The sequence below is a fragment of the Azolla caroliniana genome, unplaced genomic scaffold, assembly GCF_043228905.1.
Source record: "Azolla caroliniana isolate FFs.n. ecotype wild unplaced genomic scaffold, voAzoCaro1.0.p SCAF_13, whole genome shotgun sequence".
NCBI lineage: Eukaryota > Viridiplantae > Streptophyta > Polypodiopsida > Salviniales > Salviniaceae > Azolla > Azolla caroliniana.
The window spans coordinates 17,338,915-17,359,705 of record NW_028230448.1 but is presented as its reverse complement, the minus strand read 5'-3'; the positions used below and the strand labels follow the sequence as shown (position 1 = coordinate 17,359,705).

At 40.3% G+C, this 20,791-nt stretch overlaps 2 protein-coding genes across 2 annotated transcripts; one reads left to right on the top strand and one right to left on the bottom strand.

Moving 5' to 3' along the window:
• The first annotated feature begins 761 nt into the window (after positions 1 to 761).
• LOC147856442 (L-type lectin-domain containing receptor kinase S.4-like) lies at positions 762 to 3,281 on the top strand. Its single transcript, XM_087329341.1, has one exon. It carries the CDS (start codon positions 937 to 939, stop codon positions 2,968 to 2,970), a length of 2,034 nt encoding a protein of 677 aa, XP_087185467.1. The 5' UTR covers positions 762 to 936; the 3' UTR covers positions 2,971 to 3,281.
• Positions 3,282 to 4,407: 1,126 nt separating this feature from the next.
• On the bottom strand, positions 4,408 to 12,574 carry LOC147856441 (protein kinase family protein / protein phosphatase 2C (PP2C) family protein). Its single transcript, XM_087329344.1, has 12 exons — positions 12,395 to 12,574; positions 9,067 to 9,184; positions 8,799 to 8,965; positions 8,610 to 8,677; positions 8,301 to 8,524; positions 7,781 to 7,832; positions 7,191 to 7,707; positions 6,527 to 6,599; positions 6,109 to 6,328; positions 5,902 to 6,006; positions 4,796 to 4,891; positions 4,408 to 4,675 (listed from the first exon to the last, which is right to left on the bottom strand). Exons 1-12 carry the CDS (start codon positions 12,498 to 12,500, stop codon positions 4,481 to 4,483), a joined length of 1,941 nt encoding a protein of 646 aa, XP_087185470.1. The 5' UTR covers positions 12,501 to 12,574; the 3' UTR covers positions 4,408 to 4,480.
• Between the last annotated feature and the right edge of the window lie 8,217 nt (positions 12,575 to 20,791).

Below are 20,791 nucleotides of genomic sequence, written 5' to 3'. Positions count from 1 at the left end.
GAAGGAATTGGATAGGCCACCTGGGCATCGGACGCACCTGGAGACTTGCTCATATAATGCGTAGATGACCCAAATCATGTCATCTGGTATCCTCAAGCTTTTAAGCCTATCAAACAGCTGCTCGCTAGGGACCGTGTCAAAGGTTTTGCGAAAGTCGACAAAAACAACAATATAATTTCTTCTTGTGGGCCTTTGTTTGGTCAATTAAGCATCTAAGAATGAATATATGAATCATGATCAATGGTAGAGAAGACTCGTCTAAAGACAGCCTGTTCGGATGCACAAAGATTTAGGGTCTCCATATAATCGATAAGCTCTCCTTCCATTTCTGGACCATATAAGAGAGAGAGAGAGAGAGATTAGGTATAAAAGAACATGAGAAAAAAGCTGAGATTTGTGGACCATATAAGAGAGAGAGAGATTAGGTATAAAACAACATGAGAAAAAAGCTAAAAGCTGAGAAGTAGAGAGAGAGAGAGAGAGAGAGAGAGAGAGGGAGAGAGAGAGAGATGTCACAGATGACTGCATAAAGAGAAACAGAGAGATGTTACAGATGAAAGAGGTCAAAATTTGAAAGTAAGAGATAAGATAGCGCAGAGATGTATGTACATAATTATGCTATGGCGGAATGAATATATACCTAAATAAGTAAATTTGACTTTGTCTGCTTCCTTCATTCCGTTAAGCTTTTGTCTCTCAGAATTCTTCTTCCCCCATCTCCTTCCCTTCTCTTCCTTCTCCTCCTCTGCACATCCCTAATCCAAGATTTTCCTTTCCTAATCTGCCCACCATGACAATACCCTCCATCTCCTCTCTAGGAAGACATCTCTACTTTCCCACTATTGAAATAAGCCCCTGATTCTCCCCTGTAAGAAAAATAAAAACGAAACAAAACCCTAATTTTCTACAGGCCGTGAAAGCACCAGTGAAGAAGCCATGCGTTCTCTCCTTCTTCTCCTTCTCTTCTCACTGCTCCTCTGTTTTCCAGACCCCCATGGTGCTACAAACTTCACATACATCGGATTCCAAGAGGCTACTTCAGCAGGGATCCGATGCTTACAAGGCGCCTCCGTGGTGGGCTCTGCCCTCCAGCTCACTGCGACTGATGCGATCCAAGGCATGGGCCGATGCTTCTACACTTCGCCGATCCGGTTCCTCGACGACTCTGGGAAGCCAGTCTCTTTTAGCACACAATTCATCTTAAAGATAACCCCAGGATCAGAAGATCAAGCCGATGGAATGGCGTTTGTGATCGCCCCTTCCCTGGAACCAGTTAATGGCTCCTCACAAGGCTATCTGGGCCTCTTCAATAGCTCTGATACCAATACCAACACCACTGATGCCACAAATGCTACCGCCCAAACACTCGGCGTGGAGTTTGATACTTATAAGAACCCAGAGTTCAATGATATCGATGGAAACCATGTTGGAATTGATGTTAATAGTATCTTCTCGTGGCTCTCTGTTTCGTCTGCTTTTCGTACTAGCAATTCATCGACGATAAACTCCGCTGCTGATGGATATTCCATCCAACTAAAAGGATCTAGTATCCAAGCATGGATTGATTTTGATTCTGTCTCTAATCGTCTTGAGGTCTCAGTTAGTCGAACTATAGGCCAAACACGACCCCAATATGCTTTGATTTCTAACACTTCACTTAACTTGTCATCGGTGCTCAACCAAAACATGTACATCGGGTTCACTGCAGCCACTGGGCCTTTGGAGGACGTCTTGTATAATGTCTATTCTTGGAGTTTTAGCAATGAAGGAAACTCGACACCCATCACAATGCCTTCTGGCTCGACAAAGAATTGGAGACATATCGCCCTCATAGTAGGGGTAGTAATAGGTGCCTTGGTCTTGTTATCATTAGGAATAGCATCTGCTTTTATGTATTCAAGGTGTCGTAACCATCCATTTGAAGCCGCCACAGATGAGCAACTAGGGTTGTCATTGGATCAAAACTTGCCACAGCGTTACAGTTACCGTGAACTAAGCAAAGCGACACAGAACTTCCATGCGAAGAACCTTTTAGGGACCGGTGGATTTGGGTCCGTTTACAAAGGCAAGATTCCTTCCACCCTTGTGGATGTTGCTGTGAAGAGGATCTCCAAGGGATCGAAGCAAGGAGTAAAAGAATTTGTGTCGGAAGTGACAACGATTGGACAACTCCGGCATCGGAATTTGGCCCCTTTGCTTGGTTGGTGCCAAGAGAAGGGTTTTATGCTAGTCTATGAGCTTATGCCTAATGGAAGCTTAGACCATTTCCTATTCCAAAGAAACAACCAAGGGAAACTGACATGGCCGATGCGACTTCATATCCTGAAAGGGGTATCTGCTGCCATAAATTACCTCCATGAAGAATGTGAGAAGAAAATCGTTCATCGTGATATCAAAGCCAGCAATGTGATGTTGGATGCTCATATGAATGCTCGTCTTGGTGATTTCGGACTAGCTCGTCTATATGGGCATGATGTGGCACCAGGTACAACCAACGTTGCTGGAACATGGGGCTACATGGCACCAGAGTCCTTCTATACGCGCAAATCGACAGATAAAACTGATGTTTTTAGCTTCGGAGTACTAGTATTGGAAGTTGTTACTGGAAAGAAGGTGAGTGATTATATCGCAAAAGAGGAATGTGCATTGATGGAGTGGCTTTGGAGGTTTCATAAAGATCAACGCTTAATTGAGGCTGTGGACCCAAGCTTGTCAATAGAGAGTGAAGAAGATAAAGCCATGGTAATTACTGTGTTGGAATTGGGGCTCACATGTTGCTATGCGGTGCCAGACATGCGTCCATCAATGCGAAATGTCCTCCATGTGCTCTCGGGGGAGGCGCCACCCATATTGTTGCCGCCATCTATATCTTCGCCTTATAGTGTTCCTCCTAAGGAAGTGTCCAATTCTTACCAAGCATCCACTGTGGTTTCCATCACATCCAGTAGTTTCAGCTCTGAGACCTACTGAAACCCTCGATATCAGGAAATTGGGTCTCTTGTAAATTACCTCCCCTCATTGGTTTATTCGGAATTGGTTTACCTGGAAATTTGGCAAAGATTATGTATATTAACATTCCTTCATTTAAGGATTTCAATACCACATTGTGGTCTTGCATATGGATGGATGACTTAAAACAGTATCAATTGAGGATTATGCTATCAACATAAACATGTCTGACAACTAAAAATTGCACACAACGCTACAGTTGGCTCAAACCCTTACTTTGTATTGTTACCAGTGAATGAAATTGACAAAATTGTGCATCTTTTTTATGTTAATTGTTGATCCCTACATGTGCCCCTATGTGCTTATTTAATTTCGGGTTAAGTGGCAGCTTACGCAGCAGGTTCCGCAGTTGCTTAAGCTGCATACTTGTCTGAGTGACGGAAACCATTAACCCTATGTGCTTATTCAATTTTGGGTTAAGTGGCAGCTTACATGACATGTTCCGCAGTTTCATAGTATTGGGTTGGATGTTTGTTTCAAGTCACCCCTAAGATCTAAAGGAAAAGATCTAAAGGAATGGAAGAATTATCCTTGCCACAACATGATAAAAATTACTTAGCATAGTAAGAAGAATTTCTCTAGCTAATCCTTTTGTAATAGATTGTGTCCCTTCGCTAGATCCTGAGGAGTGACTATTTGTAACAAGCAAGAGTTGTATCCACCTCAATACACATCCTAAATCCAATGGCACTACAAAGAGACTATCATAAATGAAATGAGAGCAGAAATTTGTAATAATAATCATGTGCAAATCAGTAGTTTGAAGAATATATGAAAGTTTTGATCCTAGAGAATTGAAAGGAAACTTAGATACATAACATTAGAGTGCATACAACCCAACACTGCCTCCTTTGGTTTGGGTTCTGAAGAATCGAAAGGAAATTTAGATACATAACATTAGAATGTGCTTACAACCCAACACCACCCCTTAGGTCCTTCGTATAGGTATCTACCAAAAACCAAATAATGGTCAGTGAGAATCATGTGGAATACATTGATACGCAAGGCTCCTATGCAATACAAAGACTGTATACCAATTTGACCTCTCACTACATCACTCATACAAAAGAATGTGCACTATGCAACTAACAAGAACGCATTTGCTAATAATATGGCATCCTTCCATGGTTTAAAAAATCCACTTCACCTTCACTTATAATGGCTTGCTTTCTGAATCATACTAATTGTAGGTCTGTGGCCACACCCTAATGATTATGGTTCTCACAAGCTGGACAATGTCAATTGATAATCTATTATTGCTGTTTATATTTCTGTGACCCAACAACTTGGTTTACAATCTTTTCCGTTTGAGAGCAAAATCTTTTTCTATAGTCTGGATGCACCTTGAGTCAATGAAAAACCAAGGAAACATATACTCAAAACTCTTTTACCAGTTTGTTTAAAAATAATTGAATCAATTATTATGTGGCAATGGAAATCAATCAACTTGTCATCTTGTGTTTGATAGGGATTAGTATACACGCTCCAATGTGGAGACCGGATGAAGAAATACAATGATCACAGTGATATTGTCCCTGCTACCACGTTCCACTGCTTCGGTTGCTAGACGCTTTGAAGACATGCTTGCTTCCTTAACTGTATTTTTTACAAAATGAATTGCTTCCTCATTGCTTACTTTGTCCCAAAGCCCATCACTTGCAATGATCTAAGGAACACAATTACAAGCTTTCCATTAGACATTCAAGGACATGCTCTTAACACTACATTGCAATTCTTTCAAGTAGAAAAATTAAGAAGAATCCATTTAATTAATATGTCGACTAACCAGAAATTCATCATCTTCTGTGAGTGTGGTCTCCGTCATCTCAGGTTCGGCTGTTACGGCTGGCTTTAAATCATCATCACCAATTGAGCGTGTCACCTAGCAAAAGAGATGAAAGCATGACTGGATATATTGCAAGAGAGGGAGTTCTCTACTCACAATCTTCTTTTAAAAACCCTGCTGTTTGGCTGGAAAATAATAACCTAAAACCAAACAACAACTCGATATACAACTAAAAGAATTTACAACATTCTGAAGAGCTAAAACATACGAAGTGATGCCTGTCTACACACAGTATTATATACACATTCTTCTCATCACAGATTGGTGAAAAGACACAAAGAAGCAGTTCACTTTTCAAAGTTCATGTGGAACTAATGTGCTGGGTTTCCAACAATCTGAAAATAAATGTGTAATGAATTGAGAAATTGTGCCATATTTTATCCCTTTTATAGATTGATCCACTAGGAAGAGTATAACTTGTAACATGTAGGAGCTTTGAACCAAGGAAAAAGTTAGGGGCTATTTATCACCCAACAACTATTATTTAAGCATTTGGAGCTTGAGCACCTTTTGCTGTTTTTATGATGATGATTGTTGAAAGATTCGCTCACCATAAACAAATTAATAAAATATCAGTAACATTTGCCAAAAGAAGCTAAATATTGCAAAAATTTGAAAAATTATCCCTAATTTATACACTTTCAGTTTCATATCCAATAAATTTGCACAGCCATTTATTTATATTAGGAAGTCTAACAAAACATCTGACGAATGTTTTTTTCTGCTACATCTAATGAAATGTTTCACGTTGTTTGGTTGCTTCAATTTGGATATATGAAGGTTCCTAGCACCTTAGTATTGTTTTGGGATACGAATGGCTATGTCAATCAGGGGAACAACAAAGGTTGCAAACTGAAACTGAAATAAATACCCAAAGGTGCAAATGCATTGATAATATATTAATTAGAAAAAGTTAAAGAGTATTCAAATTTGAAAAATTATGATTGAATGTAAAGTTCAAGTGAAAATCTTACCTTACACTTCAAATCTACAGCATGAGTGCACCTTCAAACTTTGACAAACAAAACAAAACAGCAGGGAATTACCTGAAGAGCAGCTGCACCAACACGCCAAGTATCTACCTGCCACTTAACTTGCCCTCCTAGTTTAATCACACGTTCTCTCTCCTCCAGTGAACTCGCTATATGATCCTTCAGTATTTAAAACATGATTGACTTAGCAATCAACAATATGTGAATAAATAAGTGCATATACCGTGCTAACATACTCTCTCTTTTATTGACTTAAAATACCTTGCTAAGAGCAATGGCTTGCCCATTCCTACATAAGATTGTTCGGCAGTCACCTGCATTGGCTACAATGAGCGTATCGTTGACAAACAAAGCTGAAATGGCTGTACATCCAGGATGCCAATTCTTTCCCTGACCCTTTCTCTTGGGTCTTTGGAAATCTAGCTCTTTCCGAAATGCCTTATCTGTTTCGATGAAGGCTGCGGAAAGTGCCTCCGATGGGCTGTGTAAAACAGGAAACTGTTTCCATGAAATCTTCTTAGGGCATTTGGGAATTTGTGGCAAATTAGAGCGTTAGGGGAATTTTCCCATCTTTCTATTAAGAAATGTTCACATAAAAACACGAAGTGTTGCCATGAAAAATAAGTATTACATAGCAACAATCACTTAATCTGTTTCAAAGATAGAAAAGCAGCATTACCTGCAGTCTAAGAATGACCTAGCCATCAGATGGTGCGGAATAGCATGAGTTGCATACTCGGCTGCCTCTCCCCCTGCCCAATCAGCATGAAGAATATATACCCATCAACATTATCTAAATATTCAGAGATGTCGGAATTCTAGTGTGCACATGCGTGGCTTAGTAGATGAACAAATATGGTCTGAACTCTATGATAGAAATAAGTAAATTTAAACCAGCAGTTTCAAAAGCAGCTCCATGATGGTTTATAAGTGCAGATGATGGGTGCAAAGAGCTCCAAATATGTACATGTCATGAGGACGAAGAACTCCAATTGCATATGATGAGCATGGAGAGCTCCAAATACGTGTGATGAGCAAAGAGCTCTGAATGTTTCATAGAGAAATATGTGTCCTGATTGAGCAGGAATATGACAAAGCTACATTTGAAGTTAGCAATGAAATAAACTACCTTCCCTTCACTTGGAATCTTGACCTCAGTCAAATCAATATTTTCTAATCCAAACATGATGGATATTTCTATGCACTTTGGGCATGAATGTTAGCTGCAAAACAATTTGCCCATTTTTTCCAATGATTGAATACGCATACATCTACTTGAAGAATCAAGTAATTAAGAAGAATTAATGGGGTTCGGAATCACATATATTCATCAAGATTCTGACCTCGATGCCCATCTAATATGCCAAACAGATGAACTTGTGTTGAGCCTCCAAGCTGTGGAAGGAGAAAGCAACTGTCTTCCATTGTATCTCTACCACCACGTGTAGCGAAAGAACCCCAAGAGAGGGTTGGAGCATATTTTGTGCCGTCATTAGAAGATTTTAACCAGTTTTGGCCTAATGTAGATGGAATTTCCTTCTTTTCATAAATGGCATTTTCAGGCAAGACCGTATTATAACTGAAGGTTGTTAAATTAAGGCTTTCAGACACTGCATCTGAATCTGTTTTGACATTTCTTTTGTCATCTATAGTCAAGGTAGAGAAGATCTCTTGCAGTTCTGACATCACTTCTGTAAAATATGGCCTCAAATATGGGTTATTATTCCAGCATCTCTCAATCAACGCTGATAATCTTGATGGAATACCACATTCTGGCCCAGCAAGTACAGGGCGTAATCCTGAAGTGATAGATGCAGTTAACTGTTGTTCTGTATAGTTCATCTCCAGAACAGTATGTGCCTGCATTCAATGAGCATTAATAACCTGCAGAAATTAAGAAACATTATGAAATTAAGTGACTGAAATGATTTACCTGAGCTTCAGTTCTTCGATCAGTATAAGGAACCACCCCAGTTGCTAACTCACTGCACGAACACAAAGAGTGTGAATAGCTCAAGGGCCGTGATTAGAGACACAAAGAGTGTGATATTACAGGTAGTCTTTTCATTTCGATGTTGTAAAGACATCCCATCAAATAAACTAGCTCCCCTTATATCTTGAATTTTGAAGTTGTACTTATTTTGTTCTCCCTCCAATTTTATTTTTGTGCCATGATGCATTGATTTATGCTAAGATTTTATTTACCTCATATACATACATCGTGATACAGGTGTATCAAACTTTTAAGTTTTTTCCAAGAGAATCGAGGTATCTCTAAGATGATGGAAGGTCTGTAGAAACTTCTAAGATAAAGATAAAGCTATATCCAAGTAGATGGTGCGTGCTCACAGTATTGCAGTTTGTTTTACTTTTTACTTACTACAATATATGAACAGGTATATTCATTAAATTATGTTAGTACCTCTCCCTCTCCCTCTCTCAAAGAACCTCACTTGATGGTGATTGCAAATCCATATATATCAGCTTTTTCGGTATGTACTTCTTTCCTCAACACTTCTGGCGCCATATACAAGAGAGTTCCCACCATGTTCTTTTTATGAAATCCTCCTGTTGGTTTTCCACTTGATTTCCAATTTTGCACACTGATTCCTTCAATATCCTTGATAGGCATTGCCAGCCCAAAGTCTCCCAAATGTGCATTCCAGTCAGAGTCCAACTAAATTAAACAAATAGAACTGCCTAAATTAAATATCTCACCCAAGGAAAATCAATTAATGGGAATGATTAAGTAGGATACTTACAAGAATATTGGCAGGCTTGATATCTCTATGAATGATACCCATCTTATGAAGATGATGTATAGAACTAGCTGGAAAGATGAATAGAGATGGTATGTTACGAGTCTTTTCACGTGTCCATTATGCAATGCTGAAGTGCGCTTACACAAATCATACATAAACTGTATGATAAGTTTCGATCAATGAGTGTACCTAATTGTAGGGAGATTTTAGCCACTTCCTTCCAAGTTGGTATCCACTCCCTGACATGAAGTGCATGAGATAGATTCCCTTGTTCATATAATGGGAAAATAAACGAATAATTTGGTGGTTGGGCATGTGCAGCAACCAATTTGATTATGTTTGGGTGCTCTACTTTGCTAAAATCCAAAACAGCATAAAGATATATTAATAATATGTTAGATGAAGTGAGAAAATGTTGATGACAACATGTCCTAAAATCATGGTGGGCAACATTTACATCAATAACTGCAACTCCCTATGATATCGATCTATATCTTCTGATGTCGTAAGTCGGGGTTTTTTTGCTGCCACAGACTGTCCATGGAGCCTTGATTCGTAGACAACACTCTCAGCCCCTGGGAAAGGAGGCATATTTTCAACAAAAGATTGTAAAAAATCTTAATAAGCAATAACAAAATACAGCATTGGTTTTTTTCTCCAAGTCCTCTCCTTCTTTATAATGTTTTCCTTTTCATCATGAAAGTGGAACTTTAAATGATGAATAATGATTTCCAAAGATGCACTTCTAAGCAACTGCCAAATTAATGAATTTAAAATTACATCCTGTGTTCCTTTGCAATCATAAAAGAAGGTAGCCTTGCCCTCCTTTACTAAATCTTTATTCTGATTTCCTACTTTTTAATGTCACTAGAGCCAAACTCCAAACCTAATAATAATTCCATTATTTGAAAAAGTAATGAGAAACAAATGGAAGCTTGGTCAGCCAGAACTTATCCCAAAGAGTTATTCTTCATACCATGCACCATCAGATACTACTTCAACATTCTTCACCATTAGCAGCTTAAGATACCCTAGAAGCTTGGTCACCATCAGAACTTATCCACTTCAGACATTGTCAGCTAACAATGGATGAAAAATGGAGCAAAGTCTAACCACAAATGCACTCTGATTTGGCAAAACCCCTCTCCCTTCTCTCTTCCTTTCCATCGCCCCCCTTCCCTCCCTCACAATGTTCTTTCACCCCATCACTCCTAAAGCTACAAGTCAATCAAGGGCTACAGAATTGGGCTCCTAACTATATCGAATTGCAATGGCTCTGTAAGGATAGATGCCATGTATTTTGAAGATACATTCAAGAACATAGATATCGATAAGCATCCAAACACCCACCAACACATTTTAAAATCCCCAATGTAGAAGGATATAGATGGGAATTAGTATATCGTCCTAACCACACATACTAAGAAGAACTAGAGGCTTCAAAGGAGTGGCTGTATTGCACAAAACGGAGCTCCATGAGGATACAAATCAAAAGACGGGATTTTGAAGAACCATATGTTACAATTTTCTACTTTTCAGGTGAAGGTTTGCATCTCTTGAAGAATCACCATATCTTCCGTTATCTTATAATATCACAAGATTTGCTACTGTGGGGGATGTGTTACTATTAGGAGACTTCAATGCATGATCTATGGATGAACAAACAACTATGGTTGACACAGGTGACGCTATGTCTGGAAAAGTTATGGCAGAAGAAGTTCGTCTGAAACAACTTCAAGATGTGAGCGAAGTAACAGAATATAGCAAACACTTCCTAACCATCAGATGAAGTTTTAGGAAAAATAAAAGGCTGACTAATGGCCATCATGTATGGAGAAAACTGAAGACGATGTACAAGTCAACCATAGCAGTTCTTTGATATAAAGACAAGGATCTGCCTTACTTTGAGTGAAGCCATCTGAGTGAGATGCATGTCTTATATGCCATTTTGGCCTCTTAAAAGACATCGCACTCTCTGCTTCTCTCTTTCACTTACGAACCATCTCAAAAATCCTTCCACCACATAGATTAAGATCACAATCATAGAGCATTAGGAAGCCTAGAGCTTTTACTTTTGTTTTAGTATGGATGACATGAATTCACCCATTTTTATAATTATAAATTGTCTCATACGCCAATTTTGGGCTCATATGTATGTATCTATGTATGTATATGGACATATATAATGCATACAAAAATGTGGATGAGATAAGAGTTAAAAAGACTATGCAATCATATGTTCTGAGAGTGAATTAGATGCCCTTTTTTATTCTGTTGTGATGGTATTTTAGAATTGTATCTTAATCGAAGTTAATAAAACTTATTCATTCCATTGTCTCTCTGCCTTGACGTAGTGTTCAAGGACCTATCTTCTTCAAGAGAGAAGCATAAGATTTACTTACAAAAGGAATGGTGCACTAGGAGGACGAGAGAAGCATATGTGCTTACAAACACAATCCCAATAGTCTAGTACTAACTTGTGCCTATTTAAAACTCTTACTACCCTTGCAATTACTTACCGAGCCTAGTTTAAACATTGCTGCAAATCTGGAGGCATCTCTAATGTGTGGAGACTGATGGAGAGACCTCTTCACGTGGTCTCCAGAATAATCCGGGCTGAGATGATTGCACTATTAATGGTTGCCAATGCTCTTCATGTCAGTATGCTTTATCATGGTACATGGGAGCTTCCTCAGCATAGATATATCAGGTTGGCATCCGAATCCTTTATTCCTTTGGTGAGTGATGGTGATACTTCATACTAGTAATGCCCAATTGACAGCCTGGTTTGCGTTCATAAGCTAATCGGCTCATGTTCTACCTCTCCCAAATATATATTTATATGTACATTCTATGCTCCCCCTTAGTTGTAACATGCACTCCAATATAGTGTGTACTGATTCGCAACCTAGTTACATATGTCAGCTACCTCGTTTATCGAAATTTGAATTTTTCTTTATATTACCAAACATTCTATAAGATTCACCTGGATGTAACTTTGGGTCTCATACAATATTTCGGACTTTTGAAGCCATTGATATAGCATTTCATGTCATTTTTCCCCAGTTAAATTTCCAGCTTCTTATAACATTCTAGCCAAGTATATGGAGACACAATATCACATGCCCTTCATACATCGATAAGGTGCACACCAAAACCATATACCCAACTAAGGATAGAAAAGGATATACACATAACACAAATAGCTTTAGAGTACTACTTCTGCCATCTTTGCACTCAAGAAGTTGAATCCAAGGAGAATTATATATGTCGTTGCCCAGTCTATTATTAGATCAGAGAAAGATATCATTGTCGTTAGATGTTTTCATTAGTCAAGCCAAGTATATAGAGAAATGAATCACATGTTCTTCACACAGTAGTGGGACATGTGTATACACATGACCTATGCAGATTTGTCACCTCATTTCACTTCACCTCAATTTCTTTCTCTTTCTTGAGATGCATAGATCCACTGAACGGCACTATACATTTGATAGCGCTGGAGAAAAGGCAGTACTTTTAATCAACTTACCTTCTTGAGAGATGTGATTAAAACCCTAATTCACTTCACCTCAATTCTCTTTCTCTTTCTCGAGATGCATAGATTCATTGAACCGCACTATACATTTGATAGCGTTGGAGAAAAGGCGGTACTTTTAATCAACTTACCATCTTGAGAGATGGGATTAAAACCCTAATTCTCCGTGCTTTGAGCTTGGAGGTTAGGGAACAGGGGAACCAAGGTAAAACGAGAATTGATGAGAAGACGATGAGATTACATATACCTCTAGCGATTTCGGAGAGGATAGTGAGGGAGGATTTGGGGAGGATGGCCATGGGGATTTGATCGCTGGAACAGCATCCTCTGAAACAGAAAGTCTCTTCCCTCATCACTCTGCTCTGGGTCCTTCCTTCCACCCTCTTCTCTGTTCTTCCTCCTTCACAATCTCCTTGGAAATATGTAAAGGAAAACAGAGAATATGATGGATGGACACCTCTCTGAATACAACACCATAAGACCTGTCCAAAGACCGGCAGGCCGGCCAACCGGCAATGGCACTCGTCTCGTTCGGCCAACTTTTGTCCGTCCGGATGGCACTCTTTGGCCAACCTTGCCCATCCGCCCGCACTCTCCTGCTTCCTTGTTGTGTATGCCTCATAGCTTGCCCGTGCCTCTTTATCTTCACTCCCGGGTTTGTTGAGTGCATTTTATTTTTTTTCCCTGAAAGATTTTCTTCAATGGTATTAAAACATCAAGAAAGTACAAGTGAAAGTTATCTGCCCGTAGGTTTACAACGTAATGTATGTACACCTAAACTTGTACATACAAAAACAACTTATATAGGGTTGTTGAGCCTTAAACGATACATTAACATGTTGGTTTTATATCAAGAAAAGGTCCATGGAAGATGATAATTCAATTGAGGTCTTTGGTTTGTCATTACAAAGAGAGGCACCTTCCTCCATAAGTGAAGAAGCTTCATCCTTCTTTTATGAATATTTTCTGGAGAACCAGTCATGTTATCATACTACCCACGAACTACTGTCAACAATGTTTCCCATATCTCAAGCAATACCTCTGGAATGCCAAGCTTTGCGGCATAGTAAAGTCAATTGCATCTACATTTCCATAATACCCATAATGTTATCGTAGTCACAGTTTTCCAGATCTCGATAGATCGCATTTGCTTTCGAGGTTGCTGAAACGAACTAACTGATATCAATCTTCTATTATATGCCATCATGGCCTCTTGCATATCATTTGCCTCATACAACATCAGGCTGGAGTGTAATACTCCCCACACCACTACTCCCCATTGTCGTGACTCTTGAGTAGGAAGCAGAGAGAGAGCGATGGCGATAGAGATAACGATAACGATAGAGATGGCGAGAGCGGTAGAGATAGCGATAGTGATAGCAAAAGAGAGTGAAAAAGGGAGAGAGTGCGAGAGAGAGAAAAGTATAAGTGAGAGATAAGAAATGGGAATGAGATTATATTATGAGAAAGAAGATTACAAGGAGTAGGCTAAGGGCTAAAGACTGGTGTTGAACCGAATGAGTTGTGATGAGTGTATGGACTCTTATTTATAGGCCCTTATGGAGTATTCTAGAATGTTCTAGAATATTTTAGATATTTATGAATAATAATAATAATAAATATAATCATGAAATATTCAAGAACATTCTAGAATAATCTAGAATGTTCTAAATATCTCGTAATAACTAAACATATAATTATTATGATTACATCTCACATATGTTATTACAATGGTTAAAGTACAATATGTAAACCAAGAGGTTATGGGTTCGATTCCTGGTTCGCCAAGATGAATGTCATGATGTCTTCATGACATTATCCCCCCTTTTCGATGACGAGTTGCACGAGTCGGAAGAAAAGAGTTCAGACTTGGTTTATGAGGATATTGGTTGTGAAATGCAACAACCATGTCGGAGGCATTGGCAAGATGTTCGGCAGGCTCCCATGTTCGATCATTAGGTGTATAGCCTAACCAATCAACCAAGTAGTATAGTTTGTTGCGAATGATCTTGGAGTCGAGGATAGCGGCAACCTCATATTCAGAGCCATTGGAAACGTCAATTGGAGGTGGGGGAGGTGTAACACGACCCGGAATAGAGCTCGTTGTGTAGGGCTCCAAAAGTGAAACATGGAAGACCGGGTGAAGACGCATATGAGGAGGAAGATCAAGACGAAATGTCACATCATTGATCTTACCACTTATGACATATGGGCCAAAACGTTGATAATCCAATTTGTAGCAAGGTCGGGTCGTTTTAATGCTACCTTGTAAGAGCCATACACGATCGCCTACTTGAAATGTAGTCGATGAATCACGCCGATGACGGTCAGCAATCTTCTTTTGAGTGTTTTGGGCTTCACATAAATGATGCAAAAGCATATCCTGAACTTCTTGGAGTCGAGTGAGCCGATCTTCAGCAGCTGGGTTTTTTGGGAGTTCAGGATGTTCAAGCATCGTCCAACGAGGATGGTACCCAATGTTTGCAAAAAATGGGGAATATCCAGTAGAAGAATGCTCGGAGTTGTTATAAGCAAATTCTGCCAAAGGTAGTAAATCCACCCAATCATCTTGTTGATAGTTGACAAAACAACGTAGATATTGCTCGACTGTTTGGTTGGTGCGCTCACTCTACCCATTAGTCTCTGGATGGTAGCCGGAAGAGAGTTTACAAGAAGTATGTAAGAGTTTGAACATGTGCCGCCAAAATTTCGAGATGAATTGGGGACCCCGATCACTGATAATATCATCCGGAAGACCATGATGGCGAAACACCTCCCGCATGAGTAAATCAGCTGTCTCTTGACTAGTAATGGTCTTTGTGCATGGAAGGAAATGTGCCATCTTCGTAAAACGATCGACAACCGTGAGAATCGAATCAAATCCCTTGGAAGGTGGAAGATCCGTAATAAAGTCCAAGGAAATAGATTTCCATGGGCTCTCCGGAATAGGCATTGGCTGTAATAAGCCATATGGATGATGTCAAGGCTTTTTTGATCGGCAACATGTATCACAGCTACGAACATAATCCGTAACAAAATGGCGAAGCCGTGGCCACCAATATCGGCGAGAAATCAACTCAAAAGTCTTGTGGATGCCGAAGTGTCCCGCCATTGGTGTGTCATGACATTGTTGCATGACTTTGAGTCGAGAAGGACCGTCAGGCACATACAAGAGAGTTTGTCGAAAAAGTAACCCATCATGCCAACTAAACTGGGTGTAGTCTAGACGAGGATTTTGAGTTTGGGAGCTAGATGCACGATTTGGGATAATATGGCTCAAAACCTCTTGGGCGAACGCATCAGTCGCAATCTGCTCACGAATGGAATCAAGAAGCCTTGAATCTCCCGGTGTGTTGATGGTATGCATTGCCATTATTCGTAGACGATCAGGACCTAAGAGGATTTGCTTTTGGCTTTCAAATGCGGCCTCTCCAGGTTGAAGTTCCATATACGAACGTCTAGATAAAGCATCTGCTTTTCCTTGTTGCATCCCAGGGCGATATAGAATTACAAAATCGAAACGAGTTAAGAACTGCGCCCAACGAGCTTGTCGTCGATTCAAGACTCGAGCACTTTGAAAGTATGTTAGATTTTTATGATCATTGTAGACAATAATCTGCTGAGAAGAACCCTCCAGAAAATGACGCCATTGTTGAAAAGAATCCACAATGGCAAGAAGCTCTTTGTCGTGAATCTCATAGTTGATTTCTGCGGCTTCAAATTTTCGTGAGTGAAAAGCCACCGGGTGCAGTTCACCATCGTCACCAATTTGGGATAGTACACTTCCGAGTGCGAAATCCGATGCATCAGCTTCAAGTATAAAGCGCCTCATTGGATCGACATGGATTAAGATTGGTGCGGATGTAAATGCTTGCTTTAAACCCTCAAATGCAGAGTTCGCATCTATACTCCATACAAATGGTCGATTCTTGTGCGTCAGTTGAGTGAGGGGCAACACAATTTTTGAATAATCTTTGATGAACTTGCGATAAAAGTTTGCGAACCCCAAAAAACATTGCACATCTCGCACGGACTGTGGTGTTTGCCAATCCAAAATTGTTTGAACCTTTGATGGATCCATAGAGATGCCATTTGAAGAGACTATGTACCCCAAAAACTCCACTTGACATTGGTCGAAACTACACTTCTCCAATTTTGCATAGAGACCATACTCTCGTAGCCGTTGCAAAACTTGGCGAACATGTATATCATGTTCTTCTTGAGTTTTTGAGTAGATCAAGATATCATCCAGGTAAACAATGATGAAGATATCGAGGAAGTCTCGAAAAATATCATTCGCCATATGTTGGAAGACTGCTGGTGCATTCGTGAGGCCAAAAGGCATCACTGTGTACTCAAAATGACCATAGCAAGTGCGGAACGCCGTCTTCCATTCATCCCCAGGACGAATTCGAACAAGGTTGTAGGCACCTCGAAGATCTAACTTCGTGAAATACTTTGCTTCACTGAGGCGTTCTAGAAGGCTTGAGATCAATGGGAGAGCATATCGGTTTCTAACGGTCACTTTATTCAAGCCTCGATAATCCACGACCATACGAAGCGTACCATCTTTCTTCTTAACGAAAAAGATGGGTGCACCAGCAGGAGATTTTGAATGTTGGATAAAACCATTTGCCAAGTTCTCATTGATATATTCTCGAAGAACCTCTAACTCCGTGGGCGAAAGATTATAAATTGGTCCCCATGGAGGCTCTTTTCCTGGCTGCAAATCAATTGGGCAATCATATGGTCGATGCTCTGGTAGTCTATTAGCCTTCACCTTATCGAACACATCGGAGAATTCTATGTACTTTTTTGGTAGTTGGACCCCCAATTCTTGTGAGCTAGATGAGGGAGTTGCTAAAACCGCAAATACCATCATGTCTTCCTTTCTTCCATCCTCTCGTAATTGATGTATAGAGATTGTTGAAATTGTGGGGGATCCTGGAGCTTCAAGAGACTTGGATTGTACGGTGACCTCTTCAATAGTTCTTTTTCTCCAATCAATGGTTGGGTTATGTAACTCAAACCAAGGAAGACCAAGAACTAGAGAGTGCTCCGGACTACTAATGATGTTAAATGAGATGACACTAGCCAAATTACCTAGGACTACACGAATTGGTTCAGACTCTTCGACTATATCTCCTGATGCTATAGGGCGACCATCGATGACTCCTACAGCTACTGGGTTTGGGAGTTTTTTCAAGATGATGTTTTGAGTCAATGCAAACTCGCGATCCATGAAACAAGAATTGGCTCCGGAATCTAGGAGGGCAGAGGCTAGGGCGCGATGACCTGTAGATGTGCTAAGCTCGACTTGTGCAGAAAAAACTCTACTAACTTGATTTGATGAAATGGAACCACAACTAGGTACTGACTCTACATAACTAGGATGGTCCAACCAAATGGCTCCTATTTTGGCCGGACTTATTCGTTTAACACATCCTCTAATTGGCTCAAGACATCAAATCTATTCTCATGGCATGGGCTATTAGGCTTAGTACTTAAGTTATTAGAAGTGATAGTAGAACTTGATGTAGGGTTGTCATGTGCACTTACTTGGTAAACTTGACGCCTGGGTTTATGTGGACAATTCACAGCTATATGTCCCGGACCACCACAGTAGAGGCATAGGCGATGCGCCCGACGTCGTTGTTTCTCAGCATCTGATAAGGGCCCTCGACGTTGTGTCGACTCTATTTCCATCGGAGTGGGACCATCCCTCGTAACGGGTCTAGAACCTTGTGGCGGTGTGGCGACTATAGAAGCGTATGTCTGTTCCGGTTGGCGGCGTAACATTTGTTGACGTTCAGAACGTCGCTCAAATAGGCGATTATCACATCGCACAGCTCGGCTAATAGCTTCAGTAAGAGACTTTGGATCTTCATGGAAAGTAAGAAGAAGATCTTTGACATCGTTACGCAAACCCTGACGGAATTGATCCATTAAGGCTGCCTCATCCCAAGGGATGTCGCATGCCAAGAGACGGAAATCTGCGGCATAAGCTGAAGCGGGACGATCTCCTTGTCGGAGTCTTCGAATCTTGTTTATTGCAGTCCTAGTGCTATCCGTATCTCCAAAACTAGCTTGAAACTCCTTAACGAATGCCTCGAAATCCTCCAGTAATGGTGATTTCTTCTCAAGAAGTGGTGCAAACCATGCTAACGCTGTACCGCTTAGCAAGGTTCCTATTAATCCCACACGGGCAGCATCAGTTGGATACCGATTGGGATGTAACTGAATCACCAAACGAACTTGATTCAGGAAACCTCGAAAGAGAGATCTGGTACCATCAAACTTGGCAGGGAGGCTAATCTTTGGTTCCCTTGGGGAGTTTTGAACCCCCGCCGCTTGTTCTCGTAATGTTAATATAGTAGCCTCAAGTTGATGAACCCGTTGTGATAACTCCTCATATTGATGAGCTTTCTCAGTACTGACTTGTTGAAGATCCCCGAGTAGCCTTTGATTTTCTTGCTCTAATGCCACAAACTTAGTGGTGAGCATATCGAGCTCCGAAAGGACACGCATATACTCTTGCTTGCTGACCGACTCCATAACCGCGGGGGAAAAAGAAAGAAGGATAAAGAAGAAAGCTTGCTAGGGTTATTGGAGAAAGGGAAAAGAAATATTCGGTTCAAACTGTCGTGACTCTTGAGTAGGAAGCAGAGAGAGAGCGATGGCGATAGAGATAACGATAACGATAGAGATGGCGAGAGCGGTAGAGATAGCGATAGTGATAGCAAAAGAGAGTGAAAAAGGGAGAGAGTGCGAGAGAGAGAAAAGTATAAGTGAGAGATAAGAAATGGGAATGAGATTATATTATGAGAAAGAAGATTACAAGGAGTAGGCTAAGGGCTAAAGACTGGTGTTGAACCGAATGTGTTGTGATGAGTGTATGGACTCTTATTTATAGGCCCTTATGGAGTATTCTAGAATGTTCTAGAATATTTTAGATATTTATGAATAATAATAATAATAAATATAATCATGAAATATTCAAGAACATTCTAGAATAATCTAGAATGTTCTAAATATCTCGTAATAACTAAACATATAATTATTATGATTACATCTCACATATGTTATTACAATGGTTAAAGTACAATATGTAAACCAAGAGGTTATGGGTTCGATTCCTGGTTCGCCAAGATGAATGTCATGATGTCTTCAAGACACCCATGAGAACAAGCAACCAACATTGATTGTTAGGAATAAAGAAAGAACTTTATTCCATACTTGTTGAGCCAAGGGACAAGACCAGAGGGCATGCTTAGTAGTCTCCGGCGTTGCATAGCATAATCCACATTGCCTGAGATTCTGTGCGACATTCCCTTTTAACGTTTGGCCAACTGGTAATGCAGCATGCACTAATAGCCATCTAAAAAGAATAAATTTAGAAGGCCCCTTGAAAGACCATATCCATCTCCAATATGTTTTCAATTGCAACGTTGAAACACCCCAGTTAGTCCAATGTTTCTGTGTTGTTGGTGTCATTACATTCATAGACCTTAGTAATGACCTTCCTAGCTTTACTGAATACTGAAAAAAGGGGGAACATATCATAAGGCAAGCATTTAAGCAAAATGTCACTTTCATTGGACACGATGAACACAGTCGCGCAGCCTAGAACCACATCTTCTGCCACCCACATCGCCAACGCAGCTGGATCATCTACCGCCGGATATGCCTTGACTGTCGGCCACATACCTGTCGGCTTTCCAGTCTCTGTTCCTGTGCCTACCATAGTAGCTGAGAACAAATCCGTGGTTGCTGAAATCAAGGCATCATCTCCGGTTGAATCCTCTCTTGCTTCAACCTTCATCGCCACATCCGCCAATCAAGAGCACTTGCCACGCCGTTGCGAACAATTTGACCGGGGCTCCCATGCAGCTAACCTAGATATTCCACCCATTTCGAACAACGCAATAGAGCTCAAGCTATTGGAACAAGATCGAACACGGATTGTGCAAGAGATTCAACGTTTGGAAAAGAAGACTGTCATTGCGCAGGTCTTGGGTCTTCGTCCGACATGGGATGACCTCCGTTTGTTGCTTCAAGCCGCTTTGAAACAAGACCTTGACAACATTATAGATGTACAGATACTTGGCAGGAATTACTACCAGTTATAGTTCGAGTCGGAACGTATGACACCAGTTTTGTTGGAGAAGAAAGCAGTAGCAGTCAAGGGAGGTTGGATCTCTTTTCACAAGTGGAGTCACAACTTTTCCACAAATCAGGTGCATCATGATTTTGATTCATATCAAACATGTGTGGTTGTTTTTCCAAATTTAAGAAAAGAATGGTTACCTTCTATGCATGTGATTGCTAGCACTATTGGTACGGTTCTAGAAATTTATGAAAGACCACACCGGATCGAAGATAAGTCTTTAGGGGCTGCATCTGCTAAGCTTTTGATTTCTAAGTCTACAAGGCTGCCCTCAAACATTTTGTTGCCCAATCTACTTGATCCTCAATAGGCCCCTTACTCTCAAAAAATCTTGTATAGAGGTTTGCTGAACCAGTGTTTCCATTGTTTTGGGTTTGGCCATTTGGCAAAGTATTGCCCGAAATTTAAGGAAGACATTAACAAACATACACCTAGCACAACTATAGTTCCATCTTAGAATAAAATTGAGGGTTGGAC

Bases quoted from the DNA above. Each gene is read 5' to 3' on its own strand.
- LOC147856442 (XM_087329341.1), top strand. From the start codon at position 937: ATGCGTTCTCTCCTTCTTCTCCTTCTCTTCTCACTGCTCCTCTGTTTT.
- LOC147856441 (XM_087329344.1), bottom strand. From the start codon at position 12,500: ATGAGGGAAGAGACTTTCTGTTTCAGAGGATGCTGTTCCAGCGATCAA. The intron at 9,185-12,394 runs GTATATGTAATC...CTCCTTTCCCAG, and splicing joins CCTCTCCGAAATCGCTAGAG to GGGCTGAGAGTGTTGTCTAC. The intron at 7,833-8,300 runs GTGAGGTTCTTT...GTGTTCGTGCAG, and splicing joins GGATTTGCAATCACCATCAA to TGAGTTAGCAACTGGGGTGG.